We start from the raw sequence: 22,564 nt of genomic DNA on the forward strand, positions 1-22,564 counted from the left end.
CCAGCTCACCTTAACCACTAAAGTTCAATTGTTTTACTCTGTGAATTGTTTTTAATTGTTTCTATTTTGTGAAACTGTTTTGATTGCTTATTTTATGTTTATATTGTAACTTGGATTATGTACACCGCTTAGAGATGTATATATCAAGTGGTATATAAATATGACAAATAAATGAATAAATGAAACCCCAGCCTCCAGGACCTGTTCCGGGTGTCAGGGATTCAGCCCTGGAACATATAAAGGGACAATCAGGAAACAGCACTGAGCCAGTGAAGAGCTGGGCGTGCAAAGCAGCCCTTAACGGTCAGGGTGTCCTTGGATTTGTGACTCACTCACTGCATGACTGTCCTAAGAGTACAAAGTGTTTGACAGGGTTCTCATGAGAGGAAAACCAAAAGTATCAGCTTTGCAAATAGGAAAGTGCTACTCCAAAATAAACAAGCAGCAGTCATAAAGAAATGCACTCTGTGTATGCCCATAGAATCCTAGAACTGGAAGGGACCCTGGAGGTTTTCTAGTCCAAGCTCCTGCCTAGTGCAGGAAACAGCTACAGTATTTATTTTATTTTATGTATTTAACAAATTTCTAGACCGCCCAAAACTTGCATCTCTGGATGGTTCACAATCAAAACACAATCAAAACAAAATTCAAACATTAAAAACAATTTAAAACTTAAAACAAGTATTAAAAGTATCCCTGACAGATGCTCGTCTATCCTCTTTTTGAAAACCTCCAGTGAGGGAGAATTTAATTTTTGCATGAGGCAGACTGTTCCACTGTCCAGCAGCTCTTACAGTCATGAAATCCCTCCTCCGGTCTAGCCTGAATCTGCTGCCTTGGTGCTTTCAGCCCATCGGTCCTAATCCTGCCCAACAGAGAACAAACTCACTCCTCCTCCTATGTGGCATAGAAGATATTTCAGACATTTGGCTATCATATCTTTCCTCCATCTTCTTTTTCTCCAGAGCACCCCCATCCCAGCAATTCAGCTTCCTCATAGACCCCTCACCATCTTGGCTGTTCTCTGCTGAGCCTGTTCCAGTTTATCAACGTCCTTCCTAAAATGCAGAGCTCAGAACTGGAAACAATATCCCAAGTGAGGTCTGACCAGCGCAGCAGAACAGAGTGGAGGGGCGATCACTTCTAGACATCATGCCTCTGTTCATGCAACCCAAGATCACATTGGCCTTTTTCGCAGCGGCATCTCACTGCTGGCTCACGTTCAGCCTGCTGTCCACCAAGACACCTTGGCCCTTTTCACATGCCCTGCTGCCTAGCTACGTCTCCTCCATCCTGTGCTGGTGCGTTTGATTTTCCTTCCCCAAATGGAGGAATTAACATGTCTCTGCGGAACTTCATCTTATTAGTTTTGGCCCAGCATTTGAGCTTGTCCAGATCGTTCTGAATCTCGGTTCTGCCTTTTGGCACGCAAAGACACTATTGCCATTACTTGACAAATTTCAGTCCTGCACACTGAGAGGGCATCCAGGGATCGTTCTAGGCAGTGTCTAACTTCTAAAAAGGAGACAAGCCAGGCCTCATCCTGGAAGCCACCTTAAAAGAGACTATGAAGGAGTCCAGCTGGATCGGACAAAGTTCCCTCTAATCCGGCAGGCTCCTGCCTCCCACAGCAGTCAAGCAAATGCCTCTGGAAAGCCCACCAACAGGGCAGGAAGCGGACTGGCCTTCCCTAGTTCTTCACAATCTGGTATTTGGAGGTAGACTGCCTCTCAACCTGGAGGCTCCATTTTGCTGTCATTGCTACTGAGAGACTGCCATCCATTTGACATCCTCTTGTAAAAGGCACTGAAGCCAGTTACTATCACCTAAATTCTAAATTCATCCTAAATTCATATCCGCTCATCCACACACTTAGGCTGCACCCTAAATCCTGGAGCTGTCCTCTTCTCCTGAAACCCAGACACATTGAGACTAGCCGTGGTAGTGAGCAAAACACTCTTTGCACATGCTCAGGTGCCCTTTGGCGTTTTGCTCCCAAGTGACCAGAGGTGCTGGGGTCACTGCAAAAGAAGGCACCAAAGCCTCCACACCAGCCCAGTTCTGGGACGAAGCTCTCTCCCCCGACCCCCACCCCCTTGGGTGCGTGCAGGTGACGTGGCCGGCCGGGCCCCACCATCTTAGGAGGCCCCTTTTGCTGCTCTCCGGAGGTGAAGCTTTCTCCGCCATGGAGAGAGGCGAGGCAGTGTGCACTTCACCTGCCGGACTTATGCTTGTGCAGGCTGCAGCTCTGAAGGGCCAGGCGCAACAAGCAGCAGCAGCAGCAGCAGGGCCAATGAACCCCCTGTTGCTGGGCTCTCCGTCCTCCAGGAAGCAACTTCGGCCTCTCCTCAGGTGTCGGTTTCAGCTGCCACTCCCCCCTCCTCCCCGGATGTCTCGCCCCCGCCCCCCTCCCGGGCTAGGGCATAAATGCAGGTGCGCTCACCTGGCGCGCAGGTAGCAACAACGGCAGGTCTAGCGGCGCCTTCGCTCCTGCTCCGTCGTCGAGTCGGCCTTTTCTCCTCCTCCTCCTCCCTCTTTCCTCCGCCATGGCCAACTCAGGCTTGCAACTGCTGGGCTTCGCGCTGGCCCTGCTGGGCTGGATCGCCACCATCGTGGCCACCATCCTGCCCCAGTGGCAAATGTCCTCCTACGCCGACGGCAACATCATCACCGCCGTGGCCGTCTACCAGGGCCTCTGGATGACCTGCGCTTGGCAGAGCACCGGCCAGATCCAGTGCAAGGTCTACGACTCGGTGCTGAGTCTCAAAGGTGAGGCCGGGGAAGGAGAGCGAGCGCCCCCGGCCCGCCCTCGGGGGGCTCAAGGGGAAGCGGGCATGGCAGCAGGGCGGCGCTTTGGAGAGGAGTCGGGGCAGAGACCCCGGGGGCCGCTTGGGAGATGAGTACGTTGGGCCAGGAGGCAGGAGGGCGCTGGCCTGGCCCCCCTCACTGGGGCCCGGGAATTCGCTGAGCATGGAGAGAGGCGGGTCTGTGGGGGGCTCCCCACCGTGCGCTGGGCCCTGGCGGGGAGGCAGCAGGGGCCAGGGGCGCCCAGCCCAGCGGACACCCGCAAGCCTGCAAGGCCGTGGAGGGCGGGAGCGCGAAGCCGGCTCCGGGGCGGGGGCGCGGGGCCAGGAGAGCGCGCCTCCCTCCCTTTCTCCAGGGACGCCTCTTGGCCTTTGGCCCCCGCCGGGTACTGATTAACTCGACGGCTTCTTCTCCTCCCTGCCCCTCTCCGCCGCCCCACACGCAACCCCCAGCCTGCCGGCCCGCCAGCGCCCCCCTCCCCGCCGGGCGCACCCCTTGGCTGGAGGAGCTGCCGCATCTTTGGGGCTCTGCGCGGGGCTGCAGCAGCAGGCGGGGGCGGGGGGCAGAAAGCGGCGCCCAGGCGGATCCCGCCCTTGGCCTCGTGGGGGCGGGGGGCTATTCTCTCCCCCCCCCCGCCGCCGCCTTCTCTGCCTGCCCCCTCGCCTTTCTCTCCATCGCGGCCGCACCCAGAAATGCAAACCTCTGGGCTGTTTGCTTCTCTGTTTAGTTGTGGGGCAGTAGCAGCAATGGGGCGGGGGGGTTGAAGAACGGCCCAGCCCCCCTCCAGGTCTCTCGTCTCGGAATCCCCCTCCCCTGAATCTGAATATTCGTGGAGATTGTTTTTAATGAAAGGTGGTGTATAAATTTAACAACTAGGAAATAAATATTTCCCTAATGAGCAGTTTGCAAAGCTCTTGGGCATCTTCTTAGAGACCAAACCTTTAAAGTGTGTAATCAGCCCCCTTTTGGGGGGCGGGGGAGACGGAAAGGACACTTTTGCATCAGGAGCCTTTCAGTGGTGGTGTTTCTCCCCTGCCTGCCGCTTAAATTCTGCTTGCTTACTGGTTTGTGAGTGAAGTACTTTGAAGGGAAGAGGACACTGCTCTTCTCTGGGGGATCCTTTTTTTAAAAAAAACAACCCTGAAACTATGTGGGCTAACTGGTTAAGGCCTGGCTCTGGCGGGGCAAAGGCACAGCCCATCGCCGGAGCAGAGGCCCTCTGGGTTTCTCTGTGAACACTAGAAATAGATTCGGGGCGGCATGTTTTGAAATGAACCTGTTACTACCCATAATCTTGACTCATCTAGTTAGTTACAGGTTCTCTTAAGAAAATGTTTGTATAAAGGTTTTGAGAACCGGCTAGAAAACACACAGACCGGCGGTTCAGTCACCAACATCCAGAAAGTGCATGTTACCCTCCTAGACCTTTTCTTCATCCTCTGTCTACCACATAGGCGGCTTTCCCCACCACTTCAAGGTGTGGGGAGAAGACAGCCTCTTCCACCTAGTCGCATTCCTAATTGCATTAGCCAGTTTCCTGGCAAAGAAGGAAGTGGTGGATTTCCAGCCACACCTGATCGACAAGCGGGCTACTTAGTTCAAGCTGGGAGATTGTGAATTGGCTGAAATTGGGCTTGTGGGGATGATGGGAGGACTGAAATAAGGGCGGCTTAGCTGGAGGCTTTGCTGTTAATTCTCTGTTTGGACAACTTCAGCCGCAAAGAACACCCAGCCCTCCTTCTCCAAACAGAGGGGGCGGAGGAAAGCGCAGCTTCCTTCTCCTGAAACGTCCACAAATCATCTTCTTAAATTGTGGTGTGATAAGCTAAGCACCAGCTCTACAAGAGTGTTTCCCCCCTGTTTTCTGCTTTCTGGTTTCTGCCACCTTTCCCTGAAAGCCTGTAACTATCACTTTTTTCTTTGGGGGAAAAGATCAAACCACAGAACTGCCTTTCACCTTTTCTCCTCTTCCTCCTTTTGTAGAATTTTGTCCCTCTTTCTGAAAGCAACTTGGCCGGTTGGGTCAGTTCCTCCCTCCCTCCCGCCTCTCTCCACCCCTCCCTCTCCTCTTGGGCCGCACCTTCAGGCTAAGCATGACAAAGGCCCTCTGCTTGTGGGTTTCCCCTGGTTTGTCACAGTCTCCTCTGCGCCCTCCCAGCTCTTCTTGCAGTTCTGTGAAGAGGTGGGGCAGGAAGCCACACAAGAAAACTAAGGGGATAAGACTGGTTCTGCTCCTTAGAGCTTCAGGCAAAACCAGGAAGGTCCCTGCCCCAAGGTGCTTGCAGCTGGCAAATACAGAACTGGGAAAACAGAGGTGGGGAAGCTAAAAACGGCTGCCTTTCACACCAAATTCCCTGCTTTCTCTCTCACTGGGTCTCGAGTGTTTGGAGAAGAGGGGAGACAATCAATACTACAGTCACACTCAAGCTGATAGAGGACTTTGTATTTTATCCAACAAGTTTAATACTCCATTCTTCAGGGCGAAGCTTGCAAAACAAATGAGGTGGGAGAGGGTACCGAATACAGCAGAGAAGGAAGGCGAGCTGTGGGGAGTGTCCAGTTTGGATCCCCAGACGTTGTTCGACCTGAAGTCTCTTTGGCCCTAGTGACAGGGGGTGATGGGAGCAACATCTGGGGTGGGGGGCAAGTTTGAAAGCCCCTCGGGATATAGCCAGCAGCTGTGCTAGCGACAAAGGGGGAGAATGGAGGGCAAGGACAGAGACTTGCCAAGGGCATGACCAGACGCTCTGGAGGTGGGAGCCAGATTCCCCCTTCGTGATTGTTCGATTCCTTCGTTTCCTCCCCTGCTTTGTCACCCCAAATACCCACAGCCTGCTCCCCACACAGCTGGGGTCAGAGGCTTCTCTTGGTGCTCAGCTTCTAGAGAGGTCCATGAGCTGCAGCCTGCCCAAGTACTGTTGTCTCCCACCTCACCCCTCCTCTTGGATGTGTTGGGCGCTCTGAGTTAGAAATGTGCTCTGTATGTGCACAGAAGCACTTGCTCATTCCTCCAGGAGCGCCTGCCCTCAGGAACATGTCCTGAGGCTGGAAAGGAAAGGTTGTGCCTTCGAGTCAGTGTGTCGACTCTTGGCAACCAGGTGGTTTTCTTGGTAGAATACAGGAGGGGTGGACCATTGCCTTCTCCTGCACAGTCTGAGATGCCTTTTAGCACCTTCCTATATTGCTGCGGTTCTGGGAGACATACCAGCAGGGATTTGAACCCACAGCCTCCTGTTCTCTCGGCTTCCCCACTGCACCATTGAACCCCCCCACGCATTAAGCAAGCCTTGCCATTCAGATCAGACACTCTGTCTTCGCCCTGCCAGCCTGAGCTCTGCTTTTTCCCAGGAGCCCTGTTCACAACACTGGCTTCCTCCCACCGCCCCACAACAGACTAAGCTGCGTCTAATTCCCTTCTGGGTTTGGGCACAGAATCGGCAAAGACGAGAGGACATTTTTGCTGCCCGTTTAGGGTCTGCTGCCCCGGCTAAGACCGGCTCTGTGTTTTGCTGCCGGCCAGCCCTCCTCAGTTGCAACCTCGGTTCTCTCATTTTGTTTTGCAAAGGCCTGAAGTTTGTCTTGAAAAAACTGGGTGGGGCATCTCTAGTGTTGATAATGGGTGTGGGGGTGGGTGGGTAAGTGGGCAGCAGAGTGTCTCAGGTGAGAGAAACCTGCTCTGGGCGTTGTGTGTGTTTTACGAAAATGCCTGGCCCACCACATGACTGCAAAGGTTTTGGGTCCCGTCCCCCCGTACAGAGGAGCGGCTGCTGGTGGGTTGTGTATCCAGCTTCTGTGCCCAGGTTCTGGAGGGAAGTGGGGGGGGCAGGTATGGAAGCACAGCTTTCTGGGAGCCAGGATACCTGGGTTCTCTTGGAGGATGGGAGGCCTTGAGAGAGGAGGAGAGGCTGCTGGCCAGGACTCCTGGGTTCCTTGGAAGGGGAGGGTTGCCCCCTGCATCAAAGCAAGAAGCATTCGCCACTTGGGGCTTCCGGGTTCCCTGCCGGTGTGGCAGCACAGAGGGCGTGAACGAAACCTAGGAGCAGCTGGGTCTGGAAGCCAGGACTCCTGCATCTTTCCGCTCCAACATCTGGGGACCCAAGTGTGAGAACCCGGCGGGCTCCTGGGGTTCTCCTTTTCTAGCGTCACTTGCATTAGGGTCTCCACCTCATCTGTGACACCTTTGCAAGCTCGGCCCTGAAGAATGGCGTACGAAACGTCTTGGATAGAATACCAAGTCCTCTATGAGCTTGAGCTTGAGTATAGTCTTGATGTGTTTTCCTCCCCTCTCCAAACACTTGGGACCCAGTGAGAGGGTGCAGGCCCTTGGGTGTGGAAGGCGGCAATGTCTGGCTCCCCCTACTTCTCTTTCCCCAGTTCTGTTTTGTCAACTGCGAGTGCCTTGGGGCAGGGGCCTGCCTGGTTTCCCCTGAAGCTCTAAGGCGCTGCTGTGTACTGCCAGAATAGAACTGGTAGATCTCCTTAGTTTCCCCTGGAGATAGGGGAAAGCCTGGATTCCTTGAATATCCTGGAGCGGGGCTGGGCTGGGTGGGTTGCAGGGCAAGGCTGGGCTGAGAGCCAGGCCCTCGGACCTCCTTCTCGGTGTGCCTGCAGACTAGTGCCTCCCTCTGTTTATAAAACGGAGGCTCAGCAGCCCAGAGCTCCCGATAATCTTATCGCACTCCATTATTTGAGAAAACAAATCTGCTTCCTTAGTGGCAGGAGTGCAACCACAGGGGTCATGGGGAGCAGAGGTGACGGAGCAGGCCCTGCACAAGCGGAACGGGGGAGGCAGGAAAAGCGAGGCCCAGGCGGCAGCCTCCTTAGCCATCAGCACTGGCTGCTTCCCCAACCCCTGGGGGCCCGGAATTCTTCCCCCTCCCTTTAAACCCATTTCACAGACCACATCATCTCACTATAGAGAACAATTCTGGCAGAGGTCTGTGTAGGATTCCTGGATGCTTGGGAAGGGAGGGGGGAGTTTGTTGGGGGGCGGCGGCACATGAGGGCCATGGGGTAGCGGGATTCACACCATCTGCCTCTGCCTGATTCTCACCATCACTGGGAGCTCAAGCAGTATGGGTCACTGATATGAGCATGATTGTATGAATCCACACCAAGGTGGGCATCTCCGATTCCACATGGGCACAAACCTCCTTGGCCTGGGTTCACACAACCGCGCTCAAGCTAGTAACCCACATTAAAGCTAGACGTGTGAACCAGGCCAGGAGAGGAGAGCTGGTCTGGTGGTAGCAAGCATGACTTGTCCCCTTAGCTAAGCAGGGTCTGCCCTGGTTGCATATGAAAGGGAGACTAGAAGTATGAGCACTGTCAGATACAGGGAATATCTGGAAAGAGCAGAAGGTTCCAAGTTCCCTCCCTGGCTTCTTCAAGATAGGGCTGAGAGAAATTCCTGCCTGCAACTTTGGAGAAGCTGCTGCCTGTCTGTGAAGACAATACTGAGCTAGATAGACCAATGGTCTGACTCAGTATATGGCAGCTTCCTATGTTCCTGTATGTTAGTGGGTTGGGGCATGAGTGTAAAACAGGCAGGGTCAGGATTCCCAGGGTTTGTGGGAAGGGGGGGAAACCATTGTTAGTTGGTGGGGGAAGAAGTCCAGTTTCCCAGACTCTGCATCCCCAGGCAAGTTCAAAGCATCATACGAGGTTCTTCTTGCCACCTCTTTTAACCTTACAACCTGCCCATGAGGGAGGCTAGGCTGAGAGGTAGTGACAGGCCCCTGGGTTTGCACTCTGGTCTCCCTGACCAGAGCTCTGGTCCACTGCTAGACCACACGGGTTCTCTGTGAAATAGGAGCATGGTGTCTGTGGGTTTCATGAATTTATCCGGAGTACAGAATGGAACCTAGTTTGAGGAATGGGGCAGAGGACCAGAACTCCTGGGTTCCCTGGGGGGGTGTGTGGAATTGCAGGGGGCTTCCTTCCAAAAGAACCCAGGAGTCCTGGCTCTTAACCCTATAACACAGACCACAACTCTCTTTCCCGCTGTAGCCGCTAGGCCAGGCCTCCCCTCCCTCTGCCACTGAACTGTATCCACCCGCGCTGATTGGTTTCAGCGAAACTTGGTGGCTCTTTGTTCAGCACTGGTTGGTGCTGGGTGTTCGTTTGTGCCTCCGCGCGCTTGTGCATACACCTGTCCTAGGGGAGGGGTGATGTCACCTTGCCTCTTGTCTATGGGGGGAGGGAGGGAAGGGTGGGGCGAAGGAAAGCAGACCTGGATTCTCAACTCTGAGTCAGAAAATGCCTCATTCAAAACACGGAGATTTCAAAGTCACCAGCGCACTCCCCCAGCGCAGGACGAAAGTGGCAGCATGGGGGGTGGGGTGGGGGTGGGGTTCCTTTAAAGTGGCCACTTCGGCCTCCAGCCTGGCCGGTCATGTGGGGGGGCTGGCTGGCTCAGGGCTGAGAAGGATTCCCTTCGAATGGCTCTGTGCCTGCAGAAGCCTTTGGAGAGACCTAGCTGGGCTCAGGCTCAGAGATCGCGGCGCCTGGTGCCGGGAGGGAAGCCTGGATGGCCTTGTCCTGTTCTTCAACGTAGCCCCCCCAACTCGTGTGACCTGTGAGGAGGCTGCAAAGTGAGGGCTGCCCTAGTCTGGCTTTCCAAATCTGGGTGCCTAGTTTGCATATGCTGTAAATCGGCTTGCACATGATTTCTGAGCAGAAGAGTGACGGCACGTTTTGCTCCATAACTCCGCTTCTACAAGGGCGAGAGCTTAGCTTAAAAAAAGAAAGAAAGAAAGAAATCTGGGTGGGCTCAGCCAGCTGGGTGAGATGCTTAAAACCCAGGTGAAACCCAGAATTTCAGGGGGCATGGCAACTCTATGCAAAATGCGGCTGCATTCCAAGCCAAAACAGAACCATGAGCCCTGGGTTGTGACACCCAGCTCTAACTCACTAGAACCCAGGAGTCCTAGCTCCTGTTACCTCTGGTGGTTTCCACCTGGGGCCCCCTCTGCTCCCAGCATCCCAGATCTGCCTCCTGTGACCTCAGCCCCCCCCAGGAGTCCCGATGCCCCCCCATCCCGAAAAAGCTATCTCTGCTTTGTAAGTTCACAGGCTCTGTCGAGAGCTGAACAAGGTGTGGCTTTATGGCTTGTTAGCGAGTGGCACCTTTAGACTTTGTATTTTCCTGGCCAGGTTGTGCCTTGGAAGAAGGCCAAAGGTGGAAACCAAACTGGATTTCTTCCTCTCCCGAAAGCAGCAGTTTTGCTGTGAAAAATCCAGGCGTCTGAGCCATTAAGCCCCTCCACCTCCAGCCGTGGTTTGAGACAGCAGTCTGTAAACCTGCCGATCATCTGGGGGTGGGGGAGGAAAGATTAAGGCCCCTTCCAGCCCAGGCTGAGGGGAGGGGGCCACACAGCGGGGAGAGCGAGGTGTGTACTAGGTGCCGACTGGTGCTGCAAGATACCTGGAGTGGAGGAGGCGGGAGGCCAAGCTTGTCGGCAATGAGAAGGGGCCCTGAAGTGCCCGGTCAAGAAACCGGAGCAAAGAGGTTCGCTTGATCTGCTTTTAGGGGTTATCAAATGGGAGTTTTGGATGGGTGGTCGTCACAGCAGCCAGTGGCAAGGAGTTCCATAAGTTCACCATGCATTGGGCGAAGAAGCTTTTTGCTACACTGGACGGCCGCTGCAGCTTCTTGCCTTTTGAGATGGTCATTTGTTTCTCCCCTTTTGCTCTGTCTGCTCCAGCTGAAATCCTGCAAACCTCTATCATGTAGCCCAACCCTGCCTTGCCCCTAAGGTTTTTTTCTTTTTCTTTTTAACCCAGAGCTAACTGGCTCCCCTGTGAAGTCTGTCTTCATGACTTAAACAGGCACGACCTACTGAGAGGTGGGGTTGCTTGTCTGGCTTCTGTTTGGAATGATTGGGAAACAGGCTTGTTTGTCTTGGGATGAGAGGGTGGGCTATATGGGACCACCAGGGCCTCTTCCAACCAGCCAGTAGTCCCAGGGCTGAAAAGCAGAAATTTCCACCAGTAACCAATGGACCTAGAATCCCTCCTGGGACAATCATCAGCAACAACCTTGTTGTTCAGTGGCCATATAAACAAACTGTTCTCTGGGTGACTCACAGCATGGTACAAAAGAGCATACCATTATCCGTATTTACTCGAGTAGAAGATGACTCTGAATTTAAGAAGACCCCCTTAAAAGCAGAGCTTAAGACAGGTTATACCTGCACTTACCCCAAAGGAAGAGGAGTCTGGATTTAAGAGGGCCCCCTTGATTTCAAACATCAAAGAACTGGGGCAGGGTGGGTGGGTTGCGAGGACCAGTCTTGGATTCAGATAAATATAGTAAGAAACACATTAAAACAGACAAGACAAAATGAAACCCAACAAACACGACTAAAATGCCACAATCTTGATGGTTTTGCTTTTTGGAGCTCAGATATTTATTTAATAAAATTAAAAAAAATAAAATGACAAGAGCATTTAAAAAACCTTTTTTTTTTAAGGCCTTTAAAAAGCATTTGAAAATGCCCCCTTGGCGTGGGGTCTGCCAGATGTTGCTGAACTACAACTCCCAGCATCCCCAGAAGCTGGGGATGCTGGGAGTTGTAGTTCAGCAACATCTGGTGGACCCCAAGTTAAGAACCCCTGCTGTAAAGGGAAATACCAAAGTGAGGGCTGGCTGCAGAGGAGCAAGATCTCCTGGGGTCTCGGGGAAGCAGGGTCTCTGGAGTGTTAAAGGCGGGTGTGTGTGTGTGGGGGGATTCTTGGGGGCTGGTATGCCTGAGCAGCTGAAGCCAGGGTTCCCGGGGCCCAACTGGGCTGCCCTGTGACCACCCCGGCCTCTCCTCCCCTCTCTCAGCCTCCCTCCAAGCCACGCGGGCCCTGATGGTGGTCTCCATCGTGCTGGGCGTGATCGGCATCTGCATTGCCACCATGGGGATGAAGTGCACCCACTGCGGAGGCGACGACAAGACCAAGAAGGCTCGGATTGCCATGACGGGGGGCATCATCTTCCTCATTGCGGGTGAGTTGGCCAGCAGAGGCCGGCCTCGGGCCACCGGCTCCTCCTGGGTGTTTGCAGGCTGGGGTGGGTGGGATCCCCAGTGTGTCCCCTTGCAAAGGAAACGGTGACTAGGTGGGTGTGTTAATGAGCGCCAGGGAATACAGCTCCCCATGGAAACAGTCATGGCCTGACCAAAGCGGGCCTCTTATCCCCTCAATTCTCATGCCCAACCTTAAGTAGGTGTAACTGCACGTCCCTGCATGCTTCTGTCCCCACCCTTGACTCTGCCTCTGTTTCCCCAGAGTCTCTCTTAGATTGTAAGCTCCTAGGGATCAGGGACCTGTTTCTGATGCCTGTGTCGCGAGTTCTCAACCTCGGGTCCCCAGGAGCTGTTAGACTACTACAGCTCCCATCATCCAAAGGCCATTGTGGCTAGGGATGATGGGAGTTGTAGTCCAGCCATATTTGCAGACCCAAGGTAGAGAAACCCTGGCCTATTTGATTCTACAAGGCGCTGTGGATTCCACTGGTGTGGCATAAATTATACTAGTTCAAATAGCTTTTTCACCTATGGGTGCTGAGATGGAGACTACAAATAAAGATGGCTATCTACATTCACTAAGCCACCTAATGGCGCAGCGGGGAAATGTCTTGACTAGTAAGCCAGAGGTTGCCGGTTCGAATCCCCACCAGTATGGTTCCCAGACCATTGGAAACACCTCTATCGGGCAGCAGTGATCTAGGAAGATGCTGGAAAAAAAGGCATCTCATACTGCGCAGGAGGAGGCAATGGTCAACCCCTCCTGTCTTCTACCATAAGAACAGCCCTGCTGGATCAGGCCCAAAAAGGCCCATCTAGTCCAGCGTCCTGTTTCGCACAGTGGCCCACCAGATGCCGCTGGAAGCCACAGGCAGGAGTTGAGGGCGTGCCCTCTCTCTCCTGCCATTACTCCCCTGCAACTGGTACTCAGAGGCATCCTGCCTTTGAGGCTGGAGGTGGCCGAAGACAACCACAGGGCTCTGTGGTCACAAGGAGTCGATACCGACTCGATGGCACAACTTTACCTTTAACTACATTCACTACTGGAGACTCACATGCCAGAGTGAGTGTGGGGTGGTAGTCAGAGTGTGGACTAGGACTGAGGAGTCAAGAGCTCAAATCCCCAATCAGCCATGAACTCACTAGGTGACTCTGGGCCAGTCACCTACCCCCCCCTCTCTCTCTGTGCCTAACCTACCTGACAGGGTTGTTGTGAGGATAAACATAACCATGTACACTGCTCTGGGCTCCTTGGAGAAAGAATGGGAGATAAATGTAGTAAAGAATACACTTGCTCTGCAATGCTCACCTTATAGGCTACTTAAGTCTTCATTTCAAATAGTCTTGTGGTATCTTTAGAGACCGGAGTTGCCAGCTGACTAGAAAACATTGCTGGCCTGCTCCTGTGCCTCTAGCAGCCACTTGATGTGCAGCAATGAACAGGTGATATTTTTCAGAGCATGAACAAACATTTGTCACTGACTGTTGTTGAAGGCACAGGGGCTGCTTTAGAAGTTGGCAATTCCGTTGAGGAGGAATGGATTTATTGTGGCAAGAGCATTTGGGGGATTAGAATCCCCCTGGTCAGGCGCAAGACCTCAAGGGCTGACTAATAAATCCCAGCCAATTAAATCACATGGATTTTAGTGATCAAATTTGCATATGAATAAAAATACTAGCGCAAGAAACCCTTGTGCTTAGGAGGAGGAGCCCGGTGAATCATCCCGTTACCCTTCCAGCCTCTTGCTTTCCTTGCAGATTAATTATCTGCTCTAATTGGCTTGCATCCCTTTCAATCTCTGCAAAGATCTTCACAGCTCCCAGGCACTCTCTGCTGCTATGAGCCTAGCCTTGTCATCATTAGTCGAGACGCGGCAGCTTCAGTCTGGGATTGAGCAACTCGTTTGGCCAAAGGGCCCCTTAAATTTTTCATTTCATTCTGCCGTTTCCACATGGAGCTGTCTGTTGAAGAGAAGCACCCAGCTGACGCGGGAGAATAGAGCACTCTTCTGGGTCGGCCGGAAGGTGCTTTGGAAGCAGAGAGGGGTCTGCGAACGGGAGACGGTCTCGAAGGGAGCTGGCAGAAAATGACTGTCTTGATTGGCAGTAAGAGACCTGTAGTCAAAAGGCAACTCACAAGCAGTTTCCAAAACACACATGAAAACATTCGATCAGACGGAATCGCAGTAAGAGTGTTTCAGATTTAAGCGGACACCTCAGACCGGGGGCTCTCAGGATATTGTGGAACTGCAGTGCCCTCCCACACCTGGGGACCCAAGCAAGAGGAACAGAGTTTAAAGCCCTAAGCAAATAACTGCATTTCCTGGCACCTAAAATTCACAAGAGTAAGTGCTGGGGGTGTGGGCTTGGAAGAGCATTTCTGAGACAAGGCGACAGCCCAAAAAGACTCCCTCTTCAATAACCATCTGCCTGACTTAATCAGGCAGGTAACCTTCGGAAAGGCCTCTCCAGATCATTTCAGACCATAGACCAATTGGGATGGCTTGTTTGGAGGCACCCACATCCCAAGCTCTACAGGGCTTGATCGATTTACAGCCAACACTTTGTATGATGCCCAGAAATGTGTGGGGAACAGCTAGGTGTGTTCCGTGCCCTCTGAGCCAGCGAGCAGCTAAAGAGCCATATTTTGGACCCTGTTTCAGAGAGGTCTTCACGGGTAGTCCTAAAGGTAAAGTGTGCCATCAAGTCAGTGATGATTCCTGGTGACCACAGAGCCCGGTGGTTGTCTTTGGTAGAATACAGGAGGGGTTGACCGTGTTCTCCTCCCGCGCAGTATGAGATGATGCCTTTCAGCATCTTCCTAGATCGCTGCTGCCCGATAGAGGTGTTTCCCATAGTCTGGGAAACATAACAGCGGAGCTTCAAACCGGCAACCTCTGGCTTGCTAGTCAAGTCATTTCCCTGCTGCGCCATTAGGTGGCTTCAAGGGTAGTCCTATGAGCAACTTATTGCAGTAGTCAAGTCCGGATAGCACTAAGGTGCAGATGGATAGCTGTGGCTGGGGTACCGACAAAGACTGGTATGCCCTTCTGGCAGCAGTGCTGTTGGCTTGGAAGCAGCCGCTCCATGAGATGGTTTGCAGAAGAAGCTGTACGGTGCAGGCAGCCAGAGAAGAGTCTGAGCTTCGTCGGCCAGTTAGAGCTCTGAATCCCGAGATCAATTTGCAGAAAGGGACACACTGCAAAGCCCAAGCGATCCCTTGTCACGTTCATGGATTTTGAACACCACCTTGGTTCGAGCGCTGCCCCTGGTGAGCCAAGAATCCGGATCCCGTGGGTAGGAAGAAGCCGGGGGCAACTGTCCTGTGACCTCTCTCATTCTTCCTCAGGTCTGGCTTCGCTGATCGCTTGCTCGTGGTACGGGAACCAGATTGTGCAAGACTTCTACAACCCCCTGACCCCCATGAATTCCAAGTGAGTTTTCAGTGAGGGACGGGACGGCTGCCTGGTGGGAGTCGCAGACTACCAGGGTGGCATCGGGAGACCTGAGCGCACTTCTCTCGCTGCTTGTGAACGCCAGGACCCCACAAGTGCAGAGCCCCTTGATTCCTCCCGTGGGGCCTCTTTCCACCCCTGAGCCCTCCTTTCCCCACACGTGGCACCTGTGCCCGCTGCTTCGGCTACGCTGGGGTCCTCCCCACCTCCCCCTTCCTAGCTTCTTCTCCAACAGCTCACCTCCTCCTTGGACGAGAACACGGGCGCACCCTGGCTCTGCCTCTCTCCCCCTCCCTTCAGGCCCTCCCCTTGCCACCCTTGATGGGGAGGCCCCCACTCCCTTGGCCCCCTGCTAGCCCTTCCTCAGGACCCCTTCGCCCTCCTGCCTCTCCTCGGGCTCCTTTCTCCTGTGCCCAGGCAGGCCTCTGGCTTCCCCAGTCCCCAAACACCCCCCTTGACCCAGCCTCCCCACCCAACGAGGAGCCAACCTTGCTGCTTCCTCTGGCCCCCAGCACCTGGTGTCTTGACACTCTCTCTCTCTCTCTCTCTCTCGCCACTCGACTCCTTTGCTGCCTGCAGTCCAGCTTCCATCCTCGACCTGCCATACTCTAAAGTGCCCTTCTGAAGATCACCGAGGAGCCCAGGTGCTCCCTGTTCTGTCCTGGTCCCTTGACTTAGCCACAGCCTTGGATCCAGTTGATCAGCCACCTTTCCCACATGGGCTCTGGTTTATCCCCTTCATTGGGGATCAGCCCATGGCTCCGTGGAAGAGCCTCTGCTCTGTATGCAGGAGGTCCTGGGTTCAATCCCTGGCAGCATCTCCAGGTAGGGCTGGGAAAGGCTCCTGCCTGAAACCTTGGAGAGCTGCTGCCAGTCAGTGTGGCCAGTACTGAGCTAGAGGGACCAATGGTCTGACTCAGTAGACAGCAGCTTTCTGCATGACCTGTAGTATGCTTGTATGCAATCCTCATTCTGAACCATAACTTGGCTTTGAGTGGAACGGCATTCACCCGCATTCATCCTTCCCTATTTTAGTGTCTCTCCCTTTATTAGTGGACCCCACAGTAGTATACACTTATCTCAGTTAACGGTCAATTTGAAACAATAAAATTGATTAAAAAGCAGCAGCCACAAACACATTAAAAAAAAAAAGCAAAAAAGCAGAACAAGACCCTCGTTACTCCCTGGACAAAAGCCCAAAATAAATCGGATGGTCTTTAGTGACTTCCAGAATTCCTGGAGGGAAAGCACAGAATAAATCTCTGGGAGGGATTTCCACTGCCTAGGGGCAAGTACAGAGAAGGCCCTGTCCTGTGAACCCGGCAACTGAGCCTCAGCACTCTGAGCAGGGCCCTCCCAGCAGGTCTCATGAGGTGGGTGAATTAACTCCAGAGAAGACCTTGCTCCTTCAAGTAACTGTACTGCAAACTTGGAGCGTCTTTCTGCAGTATTTTTAATCCCATTTCAAACTGGTTTGCAGTTTTTTGTGTTAATTTTTATTTGCAGTATTCACATAACATAGAACAGTATCATATAATAACACAGTACATTTAACAATCATATTTTCCAAATATCACAAGAAATTCCAAAAGCAGATCTAGTTCTGTTATAATATAATCTGCCCAAATACGGTGGAACTGCGATTCTACTCACAGCCTGCATTAATCTAATCTTATCAATGATCTTTTCTAAGAGCACAATTGACCACACCTTATACCACTGCTCAATTGTTAATTGATCCAGTTTTTTCCATTGTTAAATAATCAAGTTTTTTGCTACCAAGATTTAAAAAATTACAAGTTCCTTATTTTTTAACTTGGCATTGTTCCCTACAAATATATGTAATAACCATAATTCCAGAGAATACTCCACATTTTGTCTTATAATTCTTATTTCTCCAAATTTTTGCCAAAAACATACCACCTTTTCACAAGACCACAACATGTGATAAAATGTTCCCTTTTGCTTACACCCCCTCCCACACTGAGCAGAATAATTATGAGAAACATATGCTAATTTTACAGGCGTTAAATGGTACGGATGTAAAATCTTCCATTGTAGCTCTTGTATGGGAGCTGACAGGAATCCCCCAGACTTCCATAAAGATTGCCATTTTACTCTCATCTATAGGACTTCACAAATCCATTTCCCAAATATCCTTCAAAACTCTTGGGGTGTGTGTGTGTGTGTGTGTGTGTGTGTGTGTGTGTCCCTATTTCTATTTGTAACAGTAGTATATAAATTTTGGAAACTATCCCTTTTGACTGATCCTGATAAGACAGAATTAATCTTCCAAAATGTGTAAGTGATTGAGTTACGGAATTTACTAGCTCTTTATTACTCAGATTTAATTTGTAACCATGGTAATTGATAACCTATTTTACGCTCAGTCTGGTTTGCAGTTATACCCTCGAAATAACAGCTCTTTTGTGTGTGTTCAAGACTCTAGCACTGTTAGGCAACTCTGATGCCAGTTCCTTGGCTGGAGAGCTACGCCAGTTAGGAAACTGGTTTAAACACGTGGTATAGGCACATTGAAGGTATAAGGGGGAGTGTTTCCTTGCCAAGATTCCTGCGTTTGTGTTTTCTCTCCCAGCTTTGTAGATCTAGTGCTCTCCTGGGCAGAGTTCTACTTCATTGGCTGCGGAGGTCCAACTTCATTCTGGAGTCTCAAAGGAGTCGAGGGATAACCCCATAAACCTCTGTTACCCTGGAGTTTGCATGGCCAAGCGGAGGCGCTCCAGCTGTTGACTGAGTGCCGTCAAGTCGGTGTCGACTTAGCCACCACACAGAGGCTCCCATCCAAATGCAAGCCAAGGTGCAGCCTGCTTAGCAAAGGGGACGAGCGCGTCATGCTTGCTACCGCAAGACCAGCTCTCCAGCCCCGGCTGTATAAACAGCAGCCACTCCACCCCAGAGGCAGCTGCATTTCCATGCTGGACAACAGACTGCAGGATGGTCTAGGAATACAGTACATGCACTGCCAAGGCAGGCAGCGTCCAGTGCTTTAGCATCTTCTCACCCCATTCTCTGGCTTTCTTCTAGGTATGAATTTGGATCTGCCATTTTCATTGGCTGGGCCGGTGCAGCACTGGTGCTGCTGGGTGGTGGCCTCCTCTGCTGTTCATGTCCTGGGAAAACCAGCTACGGCCGTCCCTACAGCCAAGGCAAACCCATCTCCAAGCCCCCCAGTAACAAGGAATACGTCTGATCACCTGAAGCAACCGAGTGTCAATTCTGCGACTCACATGCGTGTCTCGTGCCTGGAATACCGCAGAATTATCCCCACCTGCCTATCCCATTCTGGGGCGCTGAACTCTTTGAAATGACCTTGGTATAACTTCAGCCTCATCGGAGGCAGTTTTAAAGTTAATCTCACACCAAGTTTTTGATATATATTTAAATTTTATTGTACCCTTTTAGGAGTATAAACACGATTTTTTTTAAAGTAATGGGTTGTCCATCGGTGATTAACCTATGAGGTGTAGCATCCTACTTAAACTTTTTCCAAGACTGCTCTGGTTTTAACTTTGTGTACAATGTTCTTGGGGTTAGAGGGACCCAAGGTTGGATGTTATTGTCAGTTTAGGAAGTTTGCCCCACCCATCCAGGGACCGGATATAAATTCAAATATTAATAATTTACTAAGGGGTGTGTGCAGATGTAACACACCTAAAGGAGGGTAGACCAGGTTTGCTTGAAAGAGTTTTGACACATGAAGCCCAATCTCAGTGGGCAGGATTAATTAATTATGGGGGCAGGGTACTAGCAAACTGAACCCCAAAATGCAGAATTAGTTTCCTTGATGGTTTACAAGGTAGGAAATCTGTGAGGAAGGAATGCAACTGTACAGGAGACTCACAAATGAGAGATACGTGACTGTTGGGCATTAATTTAAGGGGGCAATTTAGGGTGATATTAACAAAGGTGTCCTACATGGCCTTGTTCTTTGGGAAGAATAAATCCTTTTGGGGTGGCACAGGACTCAAATAGGTAAGCTCTCTGTGACATAGATGCATAGTGAACCCCTAGCTTTCCCATAAAATGCATGGATTTGTGGAAGTGTGCATGTGCACACGCATGTGCGCATAAGTACACTCACGGCAATCAAGCTGAGAAGATAATTCTAGAATCTTAAGACGGTATCTTAGTCCCAGACCATCTCTGACCTCCCACCCCCAAATTCTTCTATCAAGTGCTTCTACCTTCACCCATACATTGTGTTTTGAAACTCTTCTCTTTTTTTTTTTTAAATCCAGCAATATTTTGCCTGCTTGATAGATCTTAAATGTTGTTTAATCGCATACAGGAGAGGCAGCATGAAAGGTGTTGTTGATTTGTTTCAGAAAGGAGGCATTCCTAGAGCAAAGCAATTGCCTTATTTAAAGCACAATAGCTCGTGAGGGTTGTGCACGTGTGTGTTTTTATTAATTGTCTGTTGCTGGGATTTTTTTGTACATAATAAAGAAGACTTTTGGAGAAAAGCTGGCCTGGTCTGGTTCTGGTCCTCTCCATAAAGCAGGGTGACATGGTCACCGGGGTGGGGTGGGGAGGTGACGGCAATGAGCGCTCGTGCCCGGCCATGGGCACCACCCAACCTGATACTGCTTCCCCTCTGTCATAGGAGCATAGGAAGCTGCCATCTACTGAGTCAGACCACTGATCCCTCGAGCTCAGTATTGTCTACACAGACTGGCAGCAGCTTCTCCAAGGTTGCAGGCAGGAGTCTCTCTCAGCCCTGTCCTGGAGATGCTGCCAGGGAAGGAACCTGGAACCTTCTGCATCCAAGCAGGCAGGGGCTCTTCCCAGATCCCCTGAGGGGAATATTTTGCAGTGCTCACACATGTAGTCTCCCCTCCAAATGCAAACCAGGGCAGACCCTGCTTAGCAAAGGGGACAGTTCATGCTGGCTGTCACAAGACCAGCTCTCCCCCTTGGGAACTTGGGATCTCAGATGCTCTTCCCAGAGCGGCTCCACCCCCTGAAGGGAATATTTGACAATGTGCCTGTGTTTAATCTCCCCTCCAAATGCAACCAGGGCAGACCCTGCTTAGCAAAGGGGACAGGACATGCTGGCTACCACAAGACCAGCTTGGGTGTTAAAGGACTGAAGAGGCAGAGCCTGGGTAGAGGTCATTATTGGAAATGTGATGGCTACCCACCCACTCACCCCCGGCCCCCGCCCAACTGGGGACAGAGGATTTGGCTAGCTGGGGAAGATGGGATTGAAGGCAGCTGGTAAGTAAGTAAAGCTGGAGCAGGCACACTGGCTTGGATGTCAAAGTGTCTGTCCAGTCAAGGGCGGTTCTGAGTTCAAATCTCAATGAAGTCTGCTCCCTTCAAGGAGATTAGACCAGGGGTTCTCAAGCTTGGATCCCCTGATGCTGCTGGGCGACAACTCCCTTCAGCCATTGTGGCTGGGGATGATGGGAATTGCAGTCCAGCAGCATCTGGGGACTTATTTATTTATTATTTACATTTATATCCCGCTCTTCCTCTGAGGAGCTCAAAGCGCCGTACATGCTTATTTTTCTCCTCACAACAACCCTGCGAGGTAGGTTAAGCTGAGAGAGACGTGACTGGCCCAGAGTCACCCAGTGAGTTTCATGGTTGAATGGCGATTTGAACTCGGGTCTTCTTCCTGTGCTCGAGAACCCCTGGATTAGACAAATTCATAGAGGAGAGCTATCAATAACCTTTTGGTATGGCTTGATTGAACCTCCATGTTCAGAAGCAGTCTGCCACCGGATATTAGTTGTGGGGGGCCCCACGCAATCGCAGAAGAGGGCTTGTGGGAAGCAGGCCACTGGATGCAGGACACCTGGGTCCGCAGGGAGCTGACCGCAGCAGCGGAAGCCTGAAGGAGAGGGAGAGAGGCGGCTGGGTCAGCATCTAGGTGGCCTGTGAACCAGCAGCCTGCGGAGGAAATGCCCATCGGTGGAACAGCAGCGCCACCCCGTGGTTGGTTTGGGTCATGCAGCTGCTTGTTTCGATCCCGGTGAGTTAAGAAGGCGGTCTTGAGTTGAGGCCACTTCTGGTGTCATTGCTGCTTCTGGAAGTGGAGCCTGTCTGGGTGGAGGAGAACGGGGGCCGCTTCAGCTCCTTAGGAACAGCAAGTCATTGGAGCTGTAAGCAAGGGGGTGGGGCCCTTGCTCAGCAGGAGAGGCCCCCCCCGCTTTGCTGGGGTTGGTTTTGTGGCTGGGAGCATGAATTGTCCCCTTGCTAAGCAGGGTCTGTCCTGGTGTGCATCGGAATGGGAGACATGTTAGTGAGCACTGGGCCACTCTGGGAAGAGCCCCTGACTGCTTGCACCCAGAAGGTCCCAAGTTCCCTCCCTGGCAGCATCTCCAGACAGGGCTGGGAGAGACTTCTGCCTGGAATTCTGGAGAGCTGCTGCCAGGCAGTGTAGACAATCTGAACTAGAGGAACATAAAAACATAACAGCCCTGCTGGATCAGCCCAAGGAGGCCCGTCTAGTCCAGCATCCTGTTTCGCACAGTGGCCCACCAGATGCCACTGGAAGCCACAGGCAGTTGAGGGCATGCCCTCTCTCCTGCTGTTACTCCCCTGCAACTGGTATTTAGCGGCATCTTGCCTTTGAGTCTGGAGGTGGCCTATAGCCGTCCGACTAGTAGCCATTGATAGACCTCTCCTCCGTGAAGTTATCCAAACCCTTCTGAAGGCCATCCAGGTTGTTGGCTGTCACCACATCTCGTGGCAGAGAATTCCACAAGTTAATGATGCGTTGTGTGAAAAGGTACTTCCATTTGTTGGTCCTAGATTTCCTGGCAATCAATTTCGTGGGATGACCCCTGGCTCTAGTGTGACGTGAGAGGGAGAAGAATTTCTCACTATCCACTTTCTCCACACCTTGAATAAGATGGACCGATGGTCTGACTCAGTAGCAGGTGGTACTATATCCCCACCAGGGGCGTATCTATCATGGGGCAGGCAGGGCACATGCCCCGGGTGCCACTTGAAGGGGGGGGTGCCACTATTTAAAATTAATTTAAATGGCTGCCAAAAACAAAATGGCCACTGCTCATGCTCATATGGCCTCTGCGAGGCCTGAGGCCATGCCAAGCCTCACAGAGGCCATTTGAGCATGTGTGGTGGCCTCCAAAATGGTCACCACGCTGATTTTTGCAGGCCCGAACAGGCCCGAAAATCAGCCTGGGATGGGCTGCTGCGGTGAATCAAGAGGCTGGCGAAGGGAGGGGGAACCTTTGCAGACCACCCCCCCATGGTCTTTAGGAAGCCCCCCCGCAAAGGGGCTACAGGTAATTTTTA

At 52.1% G+C, this 22,564-nt stretch overlaps 1 protein-coding gene across 1 annotated transcript; it reads left to right on the forward strand.

Annotated features, from left to right (window-relative positions):
* The first annotated feature begins 2,460 nt into the window (after nt 1–2,460).
* On the forward strand, nt 2,461–19,762 carry CLDN7 (claudin 7). The gene is made up of 4 exons (XM_053263017.1): nt 2,461–2,769; nt 11,636–11,800; nt 15,169–15,253; nt 18,320–19,762. Exons 1-4 carry the CDS (start codon nt 2,547–2,549, stop codon nt 18,483–18,485), a joined length of 639 nt encoding a protein of 212 aa, XP_053118992.1. The 5' UTR covers nt 2,461–2,546; the 3' UTR covers nt 18,486–19,762.
* Nucleotides 19,763–22,564: the final 2,802 nt, after the last annotated feature.

This window comes from Hemicordylus capensis, chromosome 6 (assembly GCF_027244095.1).
Source record: "Hemicordylus capensis ecotype Gifberg chromosome 6, rHemCap1.1.pri, whole genome shotgun sequence".
NCBI classification, from domain to species: domain Eukaryota; kingdom Metazoa; phylum Chordata; class Lepidosauria; order Squamata; family Cordylidae; genus Hemicordylus; species Hemicordylus capensis.